This window comes from Diabrotica undecimpunctata, chromosome 5 (genome assembly GCF_040954645.1).
Source record: "Diabrotica undecimpunctata isolate CICGRU chromosome 5, icDiaUnde3, whole genome shotgun sequence".
NCBI lineage: Eukaryota > Metazoa > Arthropoda > Insecta > Coleoptera > Chrysomelidae > Diabrotica > Diabrotica undecimpunctata.
In genome coordinates this window covers 52,993,034-53,013,482 of record NC_092807.1, presented here as the reverse complement: position 1 = coordinate 53,013,482, position 20,449 = coordinate 52,993,034, and the positions used below count along the sequence as shown (strand labels likewise).

The 20,449-nt window shown below is 32.8% G+C and overlaps 1 protein-coding gene across 3 annotated transcripts in view; it reads left to right on the top strand.

Moving 5' to 3' along the window:
* The window catches only part of LOC140440626 (O-acyltransferase like protein-like), a 125,358-nt gene that overhangs the window by 43,675 nt on the left and 61,234 nt on the right, over positions 1 to 20,449 (top strand). For all 3 annotated transcript variants that reach the window (XR_011950892.1, XM_072530990.1, XM_072530989.1), the window contains 3 exons: positions 9,351 to 9,520; positions 12,639 to 12,807; positions 12,953 to 13,146. Coding sequence is in view for 2 of the 3 variants with exons in the window: in XM_072530990.1 (XP_072387091.1) it covers positions 9,351 to 9,520; positions 12,639 to 12,807; positions 12,953 to 13,146 (533 nt within the window). In the remaining variant the exon portion in view is untranslated. The remainder of the gene's footprint in view (positions 1 to 9,350; positions 9,521 to 12,638; positions 12,808 to 12,952; positions 13,147 to 20,449) is intronic.

Here is a 20,449-nt window from a genome sequence, read left to right as displayed (position 1 = left end):
AGGTTCCGAACTAATTCTCGAAATAAAGGTAGATGAGATTTAATAAGCGTTAAGAAAAATGAAAAATAACAAAGCCCCAGAAGAAAATGAAATTGTAATAGAAGTTATCGTAAATGGAGGAGAATGCTATTAAATAAATTAAGGAAACTGTTTAATCTATGTTTGCAGCAAAGAGAGGTTCGCAAAGAATGGAACAATGAGATAACCATCCTTTTGCATAAAAAACGAGATAAATTAGACCTATAAAATTAGAGACCCATTAGCCTGTTGAACCAATACAAATATATACAAGCTCTTCACTGGGTTAGTGACATCAATATTAAAAAAAAAAAATTATATTTCTACCAACCGAGAGAACAAGCAGGATTCCGATCAAATTATGGTTCCAACGATCATCTTCATACAGTAAAGACACTCATTGAAAAATTTATAGAATACAACAAACCTCTTGTCCTCACTTTCATAAATTTTCATAAAGTGTTCGACACGATCAAAATAGACAGCCTTATAGAAGCAAAGAATGACAGCAGGATTGACCATGGGAATAGTGAACTTATTTACAATATTTACAAAATGCCACTCTCACTGTTAATATACACGATAAAACTCGACCAATAACAATAAAACGTGGGATAAGGCAAGGAGATACATTGTTACCGAAATTATTCATAGTGGCATTAGAGTATGCCTTTAAGCTGGTCAATTGGGACCACAGAGGAGTAGCAATAGACGACGAAAAGCTTAACCATCTCCGTTTTGCAGGTGACATTGTCCTTATCACACATAATATAGGAGAAGCCAATGATATGTTAAATGAATTGGACCTTGCATGTTCAAAGGTGGGCCTCAGAATGAACTTGACCAATACTAAGTTTATGAGAAATGTGGTCCCCAATAACTATTCAAGACAAAGTGGTAGAACTGTTGAAAAAATATATATATTTGTATAGTTTGAGAAATCCAAACTTAGGGCCAGCATACCAACTAGCCTCAAAAAAAGTATTTTACCAATGCGTATTACCAGTCGTGACCTATGGGGCGGAAACTATGACTTTAAACAAGACTATTGCTTCGAAATTGAGATTGGAACAGAGGCGAATGGAACGGTCTATGCTGGGAGTGACGTTGCGGGACCGAAGAAGCGAAGAAGGATGAGTATTGCTGATGTTGTGGAACGCATAGCGGAACTGAAATGGAACTGAGCAGGCCATGTAGCGAGAATGCATGACTCACGATAGACAAGCAAAATAACAAATTGGCGGCCAAGATCAGACAAACATAGTAGAGGAAGACCATCTACACGTTGGGCTGACGACATCAGGCGTATCACGAAAAATTGGCAACAAAGAGCACAAAATCGCAAAGAATGGAGGAGTTTAAGGAAGGCCCATGTCCAGCAGTGGAAGTGATAAATGAAGGCTGGATGATGATGATGATGATGATGATGATGATGATGATTATGATGATATAACTGGAGACCAAATGTAACAAATCTAGTCAAATATATTTTATAAAATCAATTAATTAATTCTTCAAAAATACACTTCCCAATCCAAAGACAACAGAAAGAAACACGTATAAACATAAACAAGACAGAAAACATAAAAGAACGAAGATACAACATCAGAAGCCTAGATGAAGAAAGTACCCAAGACTTATTCAAAAATAGATTGGATGAGAAGCTACAAATTCCCACCCCTAAGAATATTGACCAGGTACTATATGAACATATAAAAAACTGCTTACACGAAGCAGCATTTGAAGCAATGGGATACTACATAAAACCCAAGGTAAACAAACCATACTGGTGAGATAACGAAATAGAGGAGGAAATAAAATGTAAAAGACAACTATACCAACAATATTTCAGCTCCAAATCATTACAAGACAAAATAAAATATAAAGAACAACAAGCAGAAGTACGAAGAAAAATCTCTAAGAAGAAGAACGAGTCTTGGAAAAGAAACTGCCAACGACTAAATACTTATCTAGGAGGAACCAGAAGCACAGAAAGCTGGAAACTGATGAGAAAATAAAAGAATAAAGAAGTAATACAGAGCGTAAAACCGGAAGACTGGGAAGAGTATTTTAAAGAACTTTTGGTAGAGAATAGAGTCGAATTTCAAGAAAATAGAAATCAAAACCAAGATAGAATTTTAATAGCCGGCTCGCCAATAAGATTAACAACAAAGGAAATTAAAAATGTATGTAAACAGCTGAAGAGGAACAAAGCACCCGAACCAGGGGATATACCCGGAGAATTGTTTAAGTACGGAACAAACAAATTGTACGAATGTCTCCGATAACTATTTCAAGAATGCATAAACACAAGCGAAATCCCTACGGAATGGAAGATATCATACCTCAATACTATACATAAAAAGGGTGATAAAAATAATTGTGAAAATTATCGAGGAAGAGTTGTAACCAAATCTATGAGTCGAATATATGGAAAGGTTTTAAAACCGAATCGAGAGAGAATACTTAGATTATGAAGCATTAGAACAAGCAGGATTTCGTAAGGGTCGATCCACTATTGACTACATTTTCTCCTTAACCCAGATACTAGAAAAAAAGATGGCACGAAATCAAAATTCATATGTTGTTCGTCGATTTACGGAAAGCCTACGACACCGTTCCACTGAAGAAACTGTGGCAATCAATGGAAAGCACTAATATTAATAGAGAATTAATAAAAGCCGCCAAAGTGCTATACAACCAACCAATAACAAAAATAAAATCAGGGACATAAATAATAACAGGATTTATAACATCAAAAGGATTAAAAGGGTGTTGTCTGTCCCCCACTTTATTTAAATTATATCTCGAAAATGCTTTAAAAAGATGGAAACAAAAATGCAGGACAATGGGGATACCGCTCACCAACACTATGGTATATACACTCAACTTTGCAGACGATCAAGTAATAATGGACCAAAATTATGGAAATTTAAACTATATGGCACGAAAATTAATTGAAGAGTATGATATATGAGGTATAGAAGTAAATCAAAAGAACACTGAATACCTGTGCATTGGAATAGATCAAAGAGATCTCATATTAGACGATAACACCACGATAAAGCACTGCTGTGACTACAAATACCTAGGTATCACTATTTCACAAGATAGAACATTAGACAAAACCAAAAGAGAGAAAAATACATCAGGGAGAAAAGCCATTACAATGTTGAACAGCATTTGATGGGAGCAATCCATCAGCAAAGAAAAAAAAAAAGAGGATATATGAGACTATAGTAAAAAGTATTACTTTGTACAGCTGTAAGGTATGGTCACTGAAAAAGAACACTGGCAACGCTGGAAGCGACGAAAATGGATTTTTGGAGAAGAGCCGCAAGAAAATCTAGAAGAGAAAGGATTACCAACGAACGCATTAGAGAAATAATGGGAATCAAACAAACAATCACAGATGACCTAACAACAAAACTACTTATCTCGTTCGGCCACTTACAAAGAATGGATAAACAACGAATACCAGAAAAAATATTAAAATGGCAACCAAAAGGAAAGAGAAAACGAGGTAGACCCAAAAAAAGTTGAAGCGAAGGAATAAATAAAGAACTGAGAGAGAGAGAGAGGGCCATAGAAGAAGACCTATGGAACAACTGGACTAAGTGGCAATTGAAAGTCGGAAAACGTCAGAAAACGTTTTGTTGGGAAACGACAAGTAGTAGTAGTAGTAGTATTAATTAATTCTTTCGAATATAACTAGAGAATACGTAAAGGAATAGTGACAACATGTAAACATTTGAGAAAAGCGAAATATATAAGAAACAACCTCATAAAATAAAAGACGTTTAGAATAATAAGTAATTACGGTTACCAACAACGGAACTTATCATCAAACAATTTGGAAAGACCAAATAATATTTGGACAAATAAGTACTTGCTAAAATGAGAGAAAATTAATATTGCCACAAAAATTAACAAAAGATATATTTAAAAACCTAATAAATAAAAGGAAAAAGTAAACATTAAAGAATCCTAGACGGGTATGACCAATTTACCTTATTGGTCATTATACCAGTACGGTATAAGCAGAATATAAATAACGAAGGAAAACGGTTTATATAACAAAATGCAATGCTTTCACGGCTGATATTTCCTTGGATTATACTTACGCCGTGGTTGTAATTACACTAAAGTTAAAAATGTTTTAACTCAAGAAGTAAAACAAGTGGAAATTAACTGTGCAGCTCCTAAGACATAATAATTGTAAATTATAGACCGTACAAATACAAACGACAAATATTAAGACCATAACTAAGATGAACATAGCATAAAGAAACATAACTAGTGTCGAATCTGAACAAATAGTCACATAATATTCCATATTTGAACCGGGCATAGTAAGAACTAATAAAATTTTAAAACCACCCACATTAAATAATCAAACAGCATGAAAAGCTTATCGTTTTCACTAATGACTGGACTGAGAAAGAAGAAATTGACGTGTACGAACCAATTACTTTATAGCCCTCCATAAAACTATTGCACCCTCCGAGATACTCAAATTGGTCACCGGCATCCTTTGAAGATCGGTAAACTCATCACCGCAGATAGGTAAACTCATCACCAACATTTTTATCCCAAGGCGCTGGTTTCGTATGCGGAAAATTGCCTGTTACCTGTTACACTTCTTGTCTACTTGGTAATTAACTAAGATTTAGAAATTATTTTAAGCGAATTGCTTTAAAATTTAACTGATATATTTATATCGGGTGTCTCCCGGTGAGTGGCGTATTAGACGTATATGCCAATCTAAACGGATTTGAAATCTGAAAATTCAGCTACAGAGGTTTTTAATATTGAATTGTTTAATGAAAATATTTGTAAGCATCTACTATTTCCGGTTATGTCTGCAATAGTCCCCAACTTTGTTATTTTAGTTGTATTCGGACTTAGATTATTCTTTCAAATTATCAAACCTTAGCGGTTTGCAACCATTTACCTGCCAAGGGTACAGGTAGGCCAGTGATCAGTTTGCAAATCTCTTTGGGTCTATTTTAGAATCCTTACTTTTATTGCCGTCAAGAGTTTGTATTATCTACGAGGGCATTTATGCTGCTAATTGGTGATGAGTTTACGGGTATCCAAAGAAATGTTGTCTTCCTTGGTAGTGTTGCTTTGAGTATAGGCAGCAACCGTCTTGCGATTTCTTCATTAGGATGCACCCAGTTACACCTCTCTCGTTTAAGGTTTAGAGACAAGATATGGCCAGTAGCATCTAAAGTAGGTTTTACAAAGTCAGCTGAAAGTTCTATATCAAAAAGATAATGAAAGTCTGCAATAATTTGAAGCCAATATTAAGAGATTATTGCATTTGGTGTACCCTTAGGCACCTAAAGATTTTCTGGAACAAATTGATGGACTAGAGGATGTTGCAATATAACAAGCTTTCCGATTACATCAATAAACGCTAAATGGAGCACTAATCTAAGCTCAGTAGTATGAAGCGGCGAGAAGTATTTACAAATCTCGCTTAAAATTAAAATAAATAAGATTAAGAGAATATAAGAAAATCACTACCGCAAATAGTCAACAACCTATTTTATCCCACTGCTGTTACCAATGTTACACTTTTTTATGGTATTTATATTGAAACGCCAAACAATATTACAATTCCTAATCACAACTTTACTTCAATGACAACTATTTAAAAACTTAGTTACTACTGGCACAGAATACCTACACCATCCAACAAGAAGCGAAAGCTTTGTCGGTATCTTTGATGTTCGTAGGACAGAAATTTTGTAGTGACAATGATAGTTAAACTACTTAATAACTGAAAAAAGTAATGAGGAAGTCGTTCAAAACTGTAGTAAAGTTATAGTTACACCGAGAAACAAAGTAATTATTAAAACTAATGTTTTTTAGGTAAATCTGTTTTGTATGAATTGTACTTTTTTCTGTAAAATTTAATATAACCCATATATCAATTCTGTACTAATAAGTAAAAAGGTCTTAAGACAAAAATATCGATTTCTTTTTATAAACAAATAAATTAACGTACTAAAAGTATTTTAGTACGTTAAAAACCGATAAAACGCAATTTAATTTTAAAGTTAATTTCAAAATAGAGATGAAAATCAGTCAATTTCTACTACTTTTTATCGATTTATCGATGTATAACAGTATTATTCTTTTTTTACTATTATATTATACTTTTTTATATTATCAAACATTTTTTTAATGGTATTAAAATATGCATATGTATATACAAAAATATGTATAACAGTATTATTCTCTTTTTACTATTAGACAACACAGACGAAACAACACTTCTCAATACGTAAACAACCTTCAGTTTTTATAGGATGACAGATAAACTATTTAGGACATGGCGGATTTTCACAGAAATTTGGATTGCGAAAAAGCCCTTCGTTTCGCTTTTTGTTGGGTGGTGTATTCTGTGCTACTGGTACTTGAACTGTCAACTTCCTGTGTTTATGAGGAATTCTACAAAAATTCGCACTTTAACTGGAGCCAAATTTTGCAATTTGCTGCCCGTACCCCCCAGTAACAATTTTTTTCTGTAAGTTGATACCAAAAAACATGTTTTCAGGTGCGAGCTTTAAAAAAAAAAGGCAAATTTAAGTTTTTTCCAAAAAAAAAACTGATTTGTTCGCTAAAGCTATTTCATTCTTCTACCGATCTGCCTCGAAAAACGAGTGAAAGAGACTTCTATACTTGGAGCACATGTACATATCAGATCCCAATCGCTTCGTCTTGGCTCCAGAAGGAACTCTGGCCCTTTGAAAAACCAAGAAACACCTGCTCAAAGCGTGGCAAGCGGTTATTCAGTCACTAAAATCGACGTTTTTTTTTTCATTTTTTCGGGATTTTACCTGAAAATAGATTAAAAGATACCTCACACATACATATTAGGTACCAATCGCTCCGTCTTGGTCCCCAGAATGAACTGTGACCCTTTGCAGAACCAAGAAACACCTGCTCAAAGCGTGGCAAGCGGTTATTCAGTCCCTAAAATGGACGTTTTTTTTTCATTTTTTCGCTATTTTACCGGAAAATCAAGTTAAAATGACTTCCGTAAGTGAGGTTCATCTACCTATCGTAAGCTGGTGACTTGATCCTCAGTATGTAGCCTGATCCGTCATCAAATTATAGATAGTAAATTGTAATATAGCTAAAAACCTTCACATATAAAACTCGATCGCGATCGGTTCAGTCGGTAAAGAAGAGCCCTTTAAGTTATAATAAAGCTTGAATGAAAATAATGTCACTAAATAAGAAAGTCAAATTTATTTCAATACGCATTAATTTTTAAAGATGTTTTGCATTTAGAAAATGTTATTTGGTCGATAAATTATTAGAAAAATATTTCCATGTATTTTGAGGTAAAGTCAAAAAATGATAAAAAGATTATTTAATATTATATCCCAAGTTCTTTTTTATAGTGTTTAATTAATGAAGAATAAATATATTTATAAAATTTAGAATATTTTTGATGTATTGTATTCTATGTATTTATGTTTATTTTACTTGACCAACTTTTATCTCGTTCTAATACTCATACTAACAAAAAAAAAGTTTGTTGTAAAAAAAAGAAGAAAAAAAATGGAATCGTATTTTCTTACTAAAACCACAATAAATTAATGTGTGAAGGTTTTCAGCTATATTATAATTTACTATCTATAATTTGATGAGTGTATCAGGCTACATACTGAGGATCAAGTCACCAGCTCCCGATAGGTTGATGTAGTTGTTGAGTGTCTTATGCAAGTCATTTTAACTTGATTTTCCGGTAAAATCGCGAAAAAATGAAAAAAAAACGTCGATTTTAGTGACTGAATAACCGCTTGCCACGCTTTGAGCAGGTGTTTCTTGGCTCTTCAATGGATCAGAGTTCCTTCTGGAGCCAAGACGAAGCGATTGGTACCTGATATGTACGTGTGCTCCAAGTATAGAAGTCTCTTTCACTCGTTTTTCGAGGCAGATCGCTAGAAGAATGAAATAGCTTCAGCGAACAAATCAGTTTTTTGTTGGAAAAAACTTAAATTTGCGTTTTTTTTAGGCTCGCACCTGAAAACATGTTTTTTGGTATTAACCTACAGAAAAAAATTGTTACTGCGGGGTATGGGCAGCAAATTGCAATATCACCATATTTGGCTCCAGTTAAGGTGCGAATTTTTGTAGAATTCCTCTTATATACATTTTCCGACGTTCCAGACTGTACGAGATATTTCGAAATTTTCCGCTTACATCTCGAACATTCTAGATTTTGAATACTTCTTCTTTTTCGCCAAGGGACTTTTTTTATGGAATAAATCTTGCAGAACTTTGGAAACGGGATATCCATTTATTTACATACTAATAATCTATGACATTAAAGAAAACAGTTTTTGCGCTACATTTGAGGAGTTCTACATATATTTTTTCAGAACCACTTGCTCTGTTATTGTTTAATGGCAATATACTTTCCTTAGAATATTTTTGGTCACTCCCGCTTCTTACCCTTGTAAGTAGTTGTGTTCTTCATGTGCTGTCTGATATTCTTCTCTTTCTTTTATAAATAAGTTGTTATATATCTGTACTGTGTTCCTTCGTCCCATTGTGTAGGTATTAATTTCCTGACATTATCTCACAATTTTCTTTGGCTGTAACTGTCATTTTGGCATCGTTTTTTCTCGATATATTTTTGTCTGTCGTATTCTGATTTAAAGCTGAGCTATATACAATACAATATATTTTTTTCAACTAGCTGTTCCATATCGTCTGTTCACCATTCATAGCTGCAGGGCAGCCATCTCTAAAGTCTGAACATCTATGATGGTTGCTGACCTTCACCGCAGAGATTGCACTTAAAGAAGAAGATATTTCCGGCGCTTTCAGTTAAGTTAAAATTTTAAAATATCGTTAAAAAGCGCCAATAAAAAAAACCTGCGTTGCCATTGAATTAATACCTGTAATAAGCTGTTTTCTTGACTAGTCAATAACTAAAAATAACCTTCCTGATCTGTCCGGATCCAGAACTAACCATTTATTTTTTTTTTAATATGAGGGTTGGCTTATTTATTTGTTTCAACCACAATTTGGTGTACCAAAGTTTATTGTCCGAGTTTATTCTCTTAGTTAAAGGGTTCCAGTTTTTGGCGCCAAAAACTTACCAATTATTTTTTCTTACAAAATGACACTCGTTTGTAATTTATAGAAATTACATTACTGAATCGTCTTTGAATTAATGAGAAAATGTGACGTAATTCAGTTACGAAGAAGTCTATTCATTTTTGTGGTTCCAAAAATTTACTGTATATACTGTAATTTAAAAAATATGATAACAGATTTTTAAAATAAAAATTACGTTTTAGGTTTATCGTATTATTTTGGAGAATGCATTAGGTTGTTTGCCAGTGCTCATTGTTTCGTACTTTTTTCTTATATCATCTTGGCTGCTAACGATTCAAGTGTATAATATACATGAAAAAGGTCAATTGTCGATAAAGAATGTCGGAATACTAATAATTAACCGATATTTCAGGTAAGAATCATAAATAAAAATTAAAGCATTTTTTATAATCAAAGATTTACAGTTATTTATATTTAATATTGTCTTTAATATAAATCTACATATATTTTATTTTTAAAATAAAAAAGAAGAAAATTGTCGATAAATGATCGTGTACTAAAAATAACTATTAGCAATGTGGTAAAACAGTTCCAAAAGACAATATTCACATTCAATAGTAAACAAAACTATTATTAATATAACTCAAAACCAAATTTTTAACAGATATACCTTCTCTGAAGAGATTAAATTTTTTCGGTATAAGAAATGGGTGAATATAAAATTGACTGTAACTAGGTAAAAGTGTAAATAAAATTGAATTTTTGAAAATCTTCGTTCTTGTAATTAAAATAAAGTTAAATTTAGTCGCTGTTTGACGCTGAATCATATAAGCACATAATAACAAAAATCGACGAGGTTGGCAATTCAAACACAATTGAGGGGGTTAGTGCAAAAGGGATGTAACTGATAGTTTTACAGTTTTTGAGTTAAGTGCTGAAAATAATACTAGAGTTTGTGTTTTTTCAGAGCAAAACGATGTAAAGATCTCTGTCTTTAGAAATGCATCAAAGAAAGGCGCAAAAAGCAATTAGTATAAAAGAACTGAACATTAAAAGCAAAAACTTCAAAGGATACTGTGGTAATATTTTTTGATCTACAGCGAACGTTGACCACGCAATTACTTACTACATCAAAGGTATTTCATATAAATCAACTATGGAAGCACAATTCTATTAAAGGATTGGAAGGATATTAAATTTATTTATTTATAAGAAGGTTATATATAGATTTATTTCAGTATCAATATAATATTTTAGTCTAAAATTCTCAGAATAATGACTGACACTCCTTTGTATGTGCCAACTACAAAACAAAATACGTACCCTCAAGATCAAAAACAGTAAAAAAGGAGATCAATAACTAGGGCTAAAAATATGCTCAGAGACAAAACGACTTAAGTTTTTTATCTCCACTCAATTGTCAACGAGATTCTATCGAAAGCCATTACCCAGATATAAGTAATATTGTTGTAGTTATGAACATTATATGTAATCACCTGAGTAATATTACTGGACATTTGCTTTTAAGTTATAGTGTATTTTTATGTATGAGAGAGTAATAAAACAATAAATTATGTATGCAAATCCCTAAACTGTTGATACGGGTGACTCAATGAAAAACAGATATTTGTCAACAAGTTTACAGAAGTATATAGGAAAACAATTTTAAATTGAGTATGACCACCAGGTATAAAGGTTGGAGCAGAATAGAATACAATAGTTGTGAGGGTTACTAATCTCTAAATAAGGTTGCCAGTGTCGGAGTGATGGAGGTTAACAGGTACTAATGAATTTGCAAGAAATGTAAGATGTTTATTTTATTGGTTATATATAACCAATAAAAGTTTAATAAGTACCTACCTATTTGCAAAATAAAGTTTAATTCTTTAGATAAAATAAAACGTTTTATTTTATCTGAAATGAGTGCATTCCACGAAGTAAGGGTTTCAACAATCAAACATTTAATTTTTTAATTCCAGGAATCTACGACAGTAATTGACTAGATAATTACCTTCTAAACTTATTCCACAGAAAATGTGATAGTGGGTTTTTCCATTTTGTAGGAAGGTCCAAGTGGCGTATTCAAAATTCTTAACAGTTTACTAAAAGTAGGTACCTCAGTTGCAAGGTGCAGTTTATTGTGTATACTAGTGTTATGGAAAATTTGGAAGTGCCGTGTAAACGCCGAAAAATTGGTCCTCTAACAGTTAATGAAAAAACATTAATATTTAATTGTTTTAAATCATTTACAGACAAGCGTTTATGTGAAAACGTTGATAAGACCGTTGAGTTAGTTAGCAGTACACTTGGTGTTGGGAAATCTACGATTTACAGAGTTATTAAAGAAGAGAAATGTGGTAGTTTTCAAATGCCACGTAATGCTCCAGGGAAACCAAAATTTCAAATAGAATATCATTTTAAAGAAGGACTTCGACGGAAAGTGCATGAATTCTTCTTTAGACAAGAATTTCCAACATTGGATAAAGTTCTTGTCTCAGTTCGAGATGATAAGGATTACCCAGAAATGAGTCGAAGTACGTTATGGAAACTTTTAAAAGAAATAGGCTTCCGCTGGAAAAAGAATCCCAGAAAGTCTATTTTATTAGAAAGAAGCGATATTGTCATATGGAGAAGACATTTTCTAAGAACCATAAAGGAAATGAGAAACCAAAAAAGAAAAATATTTTATCTTGATGAAACATGGATCAACGAGGGTCATACACCAAATAAATTTTGGCAGGATGAAACTGTTACAAGTCAAACGCACGCTTTTGTAAATAACTTATCTACTGGTTTAAACCCACCATCAGGAAAGGGACGCAGGCTGATAATAGTACACATTGGCAGTTCAGACGGTTTTGTTGAAGGTCGTTTATTAACTTTTGAATCAACTCGTACCGGTGACTACCATGAAGACATGAACGCTGATGTCTTTCAAGAATGGTTCGAACAAATGATAGATCTTCTTCCTAAGAACTGTGTAATAGTAATGGATAATGCAAGTTATCACTCCAGACTTATAGAAGGACTGCCCACAACTAAGTGGTTAAAAAAAGACTTGCAAAATTGGCTGAGTTCAAAAAATATTACGTACCATCCCGGATCTATAAGAAAGGAACTTTATTCGTTGTGTGCCCTTCATAAAGAAAAATTTAAAAAATACGAAATTGATGAAATTGCCAAAAATCGTGGAATGACAGTACTTAGATCCCCACCATATCATTGTGAATTAAACCCGATTAAACTGGTATGGGCATAGATAAAGAGTGAAGTTTCAAGAAAAAATACCACTTTTAAAATTCATGATGTTAAACAGTTGTTTTTGGAGGCCGTAAATAATGTAAAACCTGAAAACTGAGAAAAGGCAGTAAAGCATACTCTCTCGTTCATATTCACAATTATATAACAATTTTGAATATTTGTTGAAAATTTAGATTCTTAGTTTATGTGACGCTAATAATCGAATAATTGTTATTATTCGATTATTAGCGTCCCATGAACTAATATTATTAATCGAATATTGTTATTAGGTTAAACTTTCTAATAGTTGTTTTGATGATCATGAGTGGGACTTCATGGAGTACGATAATAACAGGTCCAGCAAACTTTTATTCAGTTATGGCTAATCAAAAAGCATGCACTGAAAATTGGTTCCCTTCAATATTTCTTTTTGCCAATTTTTATCGGCTGGTACATATAGTAAGTATTAGTTTGATTAGTAAACCATTCCTAGTTCAAAATGAGGGGAAAAAATTTTTAACTCTCAACTATGAAAGTCCCTATAATTTTTTTTATTTACATTTTTTATTATTATATTATGTTTAATTGTTTAATACTATTTCAGTGTAACCCAGTCACTTGGCACGTCTCAGCCGACTTTCAGCTCTACATTATAAATTTATTCATACTATACATAAAGTTTAAATATAATTTTAGGGATATTAAATTTTGTGCCTCTATATTAATATTTTCCATTATGTTACATGGCATAACTTTATACATTTATGATGCTGGTCCTCTTTACCAACCATCAATGAGGTAAGCTTAATTTTTTTAATACCTTTATTTAATTTAATAACCTATTTCTAATATATATATATATATATATATATATATATATATATATATATTATACCTATATATATTTATATATATATATATAAATGTATATATATATATACATATTTATATATACATTTATATATATATATATATATATATATAATATATATATATACATATTTATATATATATATATACATGTATATATATATATATATATATATATATATATATATATATATATATATATATATATATATTAACGAAATACCCCACCTCAGATGCGTAGTACGTCACAATTCTTAGAAGGATGAATATGGGATATACAATCAATATTTATATAAATTAGAACTGATTAGAACTGATTTAGGCGGCGGTTACATTGGATAAGAATTTGTACGAAAATGTATTCGTAGGAATTCGTAGGAATCAGTTCTTACGAATTTAAGAGGCGTGTGTGGTTACACTATACTATAAATTCAATAGGATTGTCAGGGCAGACATTTTGTAGTTCGTTAACACTCGGTGGTAAGCAGCTATATATTTATTTCTTTATTAGCACACAAATCCACTTCTCAATTATTATTTTTGACGGTTACATATGTTGGAAGTCCGAACTAGAGAAGGTACACTCGCCTTGTTGCGAAATTTATTATTTAGTACCGCTTGCAGCTTATCTGTGGCATTGAGGTATACCCTGAATGCCAGTAGAGAGGCAGGCGGACACTGTTATTTCTTTTCGAAAGTAATATTCTTAAAGCAATACGGCAACATTGTGAAAACTCACCCACAAAAACCATTAAAATCAGGTGGGTGGTAGTATTTCATGAGCGTACCGTCGGGTAACAACATGGCATCAAAACTAACGTACAGTACATCTATTAATAAACAAAATAAAAAAAGGTGGTTGTCTGTGAGAGAAAAGCAAATGATAAAATCGGTTTATGAGGGATTGCGTAGAAGATATCCAGATATGCTTATAGAGGCCTTCATGGCATTGTCTGGAGATTTAACGAAAGTATCGGCTCATACGGTTTTCCAAATAATTCAAGGTAACAAAACTATCCAAAAACCAATCCATAAAGGACGTGCAAAAATTGTATTGGACGATAGTAGGAAACGTATAATCGGAAGAAAAGTTCATGGATTTTATTTTAGGAACGAACTGCCCACGTTAAAGGCTATTCAACGAGAAGTTAATGCAGACGCAGATGATACTTTAAATAAAATATCCATGAGAGTATAACACAGAACTTTACATAAAATGGACTTTCGGTATGTGAAGAGAAATCGGAAAAGTTTGTTGATCGAGAGAGACGAATTAGTGATATGGCGGAGAAAATATTTGCAAAAAATTCGTGATTTTAGACGACTTGGTAAAAAAAAATTATTATACGGACGAAACGTGGTTGAATGAGGGTCATACGAAATCCAAAGTATCGCAAGACTTGAATATTAAAAACAGGCTTTCATTGAGGAACTTTCAACCGGCTTAAAAGCACCCTTGGCCAAAGGAAGACGTCTCATTATAACGCACATTTGAAATGATTCAGGTTTTTTACAAGATGGTCATGTGTTTACCTCAATCAAAACGGGCGATTATCACGAGGATGTGAATTCGGATGTGTTTGAAAAGTGGTTTGCGTCTATACTGACTTGTAGATCCTGGTTCGGTAATTATAATGGACAATGCACCTTATCACAGCCGTCGTATGAAAAAAAATCCCGACTTCTGCATCTCGAAAGGCAGATATAATACATTATACATTATATAATATTGGTTAAGAAGTAAAAATATAGATTTTTATGAATCCATGATAAAGGTTCAATTACTTGATATAGTGCGCGAACATAAGAGTTCATACATCAGATTTGCAGTAGGCGAAATAACACGCGAGCATGGCATCACCGTATTCCAAACTCCACCGTATAAAATGTGAATTGAATCCCATTGAGCTAATATGGGCACAAATAAACAATAAGGTAGCGCAAAAGAATACAACCTTTAAATTAAAAGATGTCAAATTATTATTAGACCAAGCCATACAAAATATAACCGCTTCCAACTGGCAGTCATGCATAAAACATACATAGAAAGAAGAAGATAAAATGTGGGACGTAGACACGCGTGTTGATGTTCTTATCGAGCCCATTATCATTACTCCAGGAGAAGACAGTAGTGATAGTGAATTAACAACAGGAAGTGATTCAGAATAAAAATATTTCTTTAAAATAATAACTAATAGGTACAGTTCTAGAGATTTTTTGTTGCTACATTCGGAGATTACCTGTGAGATCCTTCGTCCTACCTGGTTATAATTGTCTAAGTAGGTGTGTACCTAATAACTATATTATTATTATTATGGCAAGTTTGTTTTTCACAATTGTAGTTTACATTAGGTTGCTGGGTCTAGAATTATTATTTTCTGTAAAGAAGTTGGTATTTATATGTTAATATGAATTTTATTAAAAAAAAAAATATTGCACATTCTACCGATCTCAAAGTCGATCACAAAGCGACTATGTTATTTCGAAATTATTACCTATTTACAAATTCATTCACATTTACTTAAAACTCTCATGTAGAAATTGATTGTAAATAAAAGTTCAAAAAAAAACAAGGTTTTTTTTTTTTTTTTTTTTTATTTTTTTTTTTTTTTTTTTTTTTATTTAAACAAATATACCCGCATCAACCACTAAGGGTTATTAGCGGGGGGACATACACAAACAGTAAGATACATATTGTTGCATAAAAAAATATTTTTTACAATCTGGTATATAGTTTAGTCATTTTAAGATAACTTAATAAAGACTGTAAATTTGACGTTAGTATACTTTTTAAATTATCACTAAGGGCACACGCGATTCTTTCGTTCTGGTACACTGGACACTCAACAATTATATGTTTCACTGACAACTGAGTATTGCACTTGGTACACAACGGAGCAGCCTCCTGGTTGAAGATATGCTTGTGTGTAAGGAAAGTATGTCCTATTCGGAGTCGGTTAATGATGACTTGGTCTTTTCTATTATTTGGTAAGATGAGTTTGGTTCCTACTTGACTTAGACATTCTTTGAGTTTATTAGCAGTGTGATCCCAAGTAGTTTGCCACGCTCTGTATACGTGGGCTTTGATATTTACTTTGTGATCAGTCCAAGGCATTTGATTTATGATAGCAATACTTTGGTCGGTGGTTGCATTGCTTGCCAGAGAGTCCACTTCCTCATTACCACTTATTCCCATATGGGAAGGTACCCAGATAAAGGAAATATCTTTTTGTTGAGTCTGTAGATAAGATAACTCTTCTTTGATCTTGAGAAGTATGGCGTGAGTTGTATATAGCTGTTTTATTCCAAGTAATGCGCTCATTGAATCGGTGATGATAACAAATTTGCTTTCATTGATAGAACAACATTTTTTCACGGCCTGATGAATTGCCGTAAGTTCTCCGGTATATATACAACAATTTGTTGGGATTCGTATGGTAGACTTGACGTTTTCGTAGATGTAGGCTGCAGCATGTCCTTCATGACATTTGGAAGCATCAGTGAAGATTTTATGGGTTGTTGGGTATTTGGATATTACATTTTTATAAGCTTGCTGTATAAGGAAAGGATGTGTGGAATATTTCGGGAGTTCTTTTAGAGACGTGTCTATTTTTGGATGTTTAATCATCCAAGGAGGAACATTTACATGAATAGGCATAGTAAGACTGAACTGTTCTAAATTAAGACCAATACGTTTTATTCGTTCGGGAAATGGTAGTTTTTTTATTGCAATGTTTTTGTAAAGATCGGACGTTATATTTGTTCTGCAAAGTATTGTTGAGTAGGTTACGTTGCTGTTGTTTGCTGAAATTCTGGCAACGTAATTTAGTGATAGGAGTTGCCTTCGTTGGCTTAAGGACAGTTCATTAGCCAAAACTTGTAAGCTACTTACTGGACTAGTTCTTGTGGCACCTAAAACTAATCTCAAGCACATATTTTGAATGTAGTCAAGTTTTTTTAAAGATGTTTTGTTAGCAGTATCGTAGCATAAACAGCCGTAGTCTAGTTTACTTCGTATTAGTGATCTATATAGAGTAAGTAAGGTTGTTGTATCTGCCCCCCAAGAGGTATTTGACAGCATCTTTAGTAGATTAATTCTGGATTGGCAAGAACGTTGCAGATTGGTGATGTGGGTTTCCCAGCTTAAGTTACGTTCAAAAGAAAGTCCTAAGAAATTTATTTCTTCTGCTTGTTTCAAGACAACTCCATTTAGTGTTAATTGAACATTAGGATAATTTTTTCTTTTGCTAAAAATTAAATAACGTGTCTTTTCACTAGAGAATATAAAACCCGTGTTTTGCGACCAGCTTTCAATTGTGTGTAAGGTAGTTTGCAGTATATGTGTTCCCAGAGTTACATTGTTTGTTCTTAGATAAATGACTAAGTCATCTGCATATAGGCTAGTAAATACAGGTAGTTTTATTTGATGTATAATACTATTTATTGCAACTAGAAAAAGAGTAGGACTTAGAGTAGATCCTTGTGGAGTGCCGTTTTGAAGTACTCGTCTGGAGGAAGTAAATCCATTGGTTCTGACTCGAAAAGTTCGTGTTTCTAGAAAATTTTTAATAAAAGACAACATGTGCCCTTGAACATCCCATTCTTGAAGTGTTTTTAGTATAAGATGTCTCCATGTTGTGTCAAACGCTTTTCTTATGTCAAAAAACACGGCAATAAGTTTTTGGTTGTGCAGAAAGGATTCATGTATACTTGATTCAAGTGTTATTAGATTGTCTGTTGTGGATCTACCCGTACGAAATCCACTTTGTCTGATACTTATTAGGTTATTGTTTTCAAGGTACCATTTAAGACGATAATTAAGGATTTTTTCTAAAAGTTTGCAGGTACAACACGTAAGTGATATTGGACGATAGGAATTTGGATCGTCTTTTGGTTTATTATATTTAAGGATTGGAATTATAGTTGCTTGCGACCATAGATCAGGAAAGTCATGATGAATAAAAATATTATTAAAAATATCAACTAATATTAGCTTTGCATTCAGAGGAAGATTTCGTAAGAAGAGAGGGTGGATATCATCAGGTCCTGGACTCGAATTTTTAGCACTTAAACAAAATTCTAATTCTTGAAGACTTACTGGTTTGTTTATTGGATTGCCACTCTCTGTGATTTGTATATTTGAAGACTCCGTTAGTTTTTTGTGCTCTAGAAAGGATAGGCTGTAATTAGAATCACTAGAATTAAGTTCGTATATATCTGCTAGTATTTCTGGAATATCTTCTTTGTTTGAATGCATTTGGTTATTATATGATAGAGTATCTATACCTCGAAAGTATTTTGTACCTTTTATTCTACGGACTTTGTTCCATATGTTGCCTAAGGGAGTGGAAGGATTTATTGAAGAAACGTACTTTTTCCAACTTTCTCGTTTTGCTTTTTTGATTAATTGTCTGCTTTGAGCTCTGAGATTTTTAAACCTTAAAAGGTTTTCGATAGTTTTATGTTTCTTGTAAACGTTAAAAGCGTGTTTAGACAAAGTGAGTGCTTGTGCAATTTCGTTATTCCACCAAGGAACTGGCTGCCTTTGACTCGATTTTGTTTTTCCCACTGCGATTGTTGCTGCAGAAATAATAATGTTATTAAATATTTCCAGGTTTTGGTTTGCGTTATTGGTTAAATTATATTTATTTGTTTGTTCTTCTATCAGTGTTCGATATAAATTCCAGTCAGCTGACTTTATTTTCCATGTCTGGTGAATTGGAAAAGTTGATTTATCATTAGTGTTTATGGTTATCGTGATAGGGAAGTGATCACTATCATATAAATACCCCAATGTGTCCCAATATAATAAAGGAGCTAGCGACGGACTGCATAAAGAGAGATCTATGGCAGAAAATGTACCATTGTATGAATTGAACCTAGTAGATTTGCCAGTGTTTAGTAAGACTAAATTTAAATTATCAATGAGATTATTTAGGAGATTGCCACATTTGTCGGTTTTGTTACTTCCCCAAGTACTGTTGTGACAGTTAAAATCGCCTAATATTATTTTTGGGTGTGGAATTTGGTTTAAAACATTGCTTAGTTCAGTTATGTCTAAATCAGTAGGATGAGGTAAGTATACATTGCAAATATTGATTTTCATTTTGTGGGTGACTGACACTGCAACTATTTCGAGATTTGTTTGTAGTTGTATTTCAGTTGACTCTATGTCATCCCTTACAAAAATTGCTGTTCCGCCGCTTGAGTGATCTGCAACTCGGTTTCTTAGAAAAGGAACATAATTTTTTAATGTCACACTTTGGTGCTTGAAATGGGTCTCTTCTAGGCATATGACTAAAGGAAGATATTCGTGTATAAGAAGCTTAATGGATTCTATATGTGTAAAATAACCGTTGGGGTTCCACTGTAATATGAATGTGCTGGCCATTAACTCTTTATGTGTTAACTATTTATTGTTGAGAACTTGATTCTTGGTCAGTTTCGTCAGTAGAAGAAGGACTGTTGAAAAGCAGTTTCTTCTTCAATCTGGTGATATTGTTTTTTAAAGTTTTATTTTGTATTTGGGAATATATAAAGTTTAAAATTTCTTTTATTTCTTGGCTTTCATTTGAATAATTTTTAACAATGACTTCAGGATGTTTTGAGTGAAGGGAATTTGCCAGAAAATCACATATTTCATGAAAAGTAAGTGTAAAGGAAGGGTTTCTATTTTCAATTTTTTCTTTAATTTGATTTAGAATAATTGAAATATCTTCTTGGGTTTTAGGCTTTTTCTTAGGTTTTTGAGTATCGGGAGGAGGTAGGTCATTTTCAAGAATTTCAGGAGAGGATATTTGTCTTTTAGTTGCAGGAGTAATTTTAGTGCTTTTTCTATCGCTTTCAATTACTAAGGAATTATCTTGGAATATTTTTGGTTGATTCAAGATTTGTAATTCATTGTTTGTTTGTGAGGAAGTGGTTTGGTCTTTTGTAGCTGATGCGTGATTTTGTATGGTATTGGGTTCTGGTTCCATTAATGTTTCGGTATCTTCTTGGTATTGGTTTCGTGGTTGATCTTGTAGCTGATTATATTTTTCATTGGTAGAGTTATGTATATTCACGTGGTGGTCAGTTTCCATTTGATTAATTGAGTTGCTTGATGATGATAAAGAAGGACAGTCAGAATCTTGATGTCCGACAATCTTGCATCTGGAGCAGTTTAAACCATCTATGGAAATGTATAGTCGATATGATGTATTGTCGAATGAGATTAGAAATGAGTCAGGAA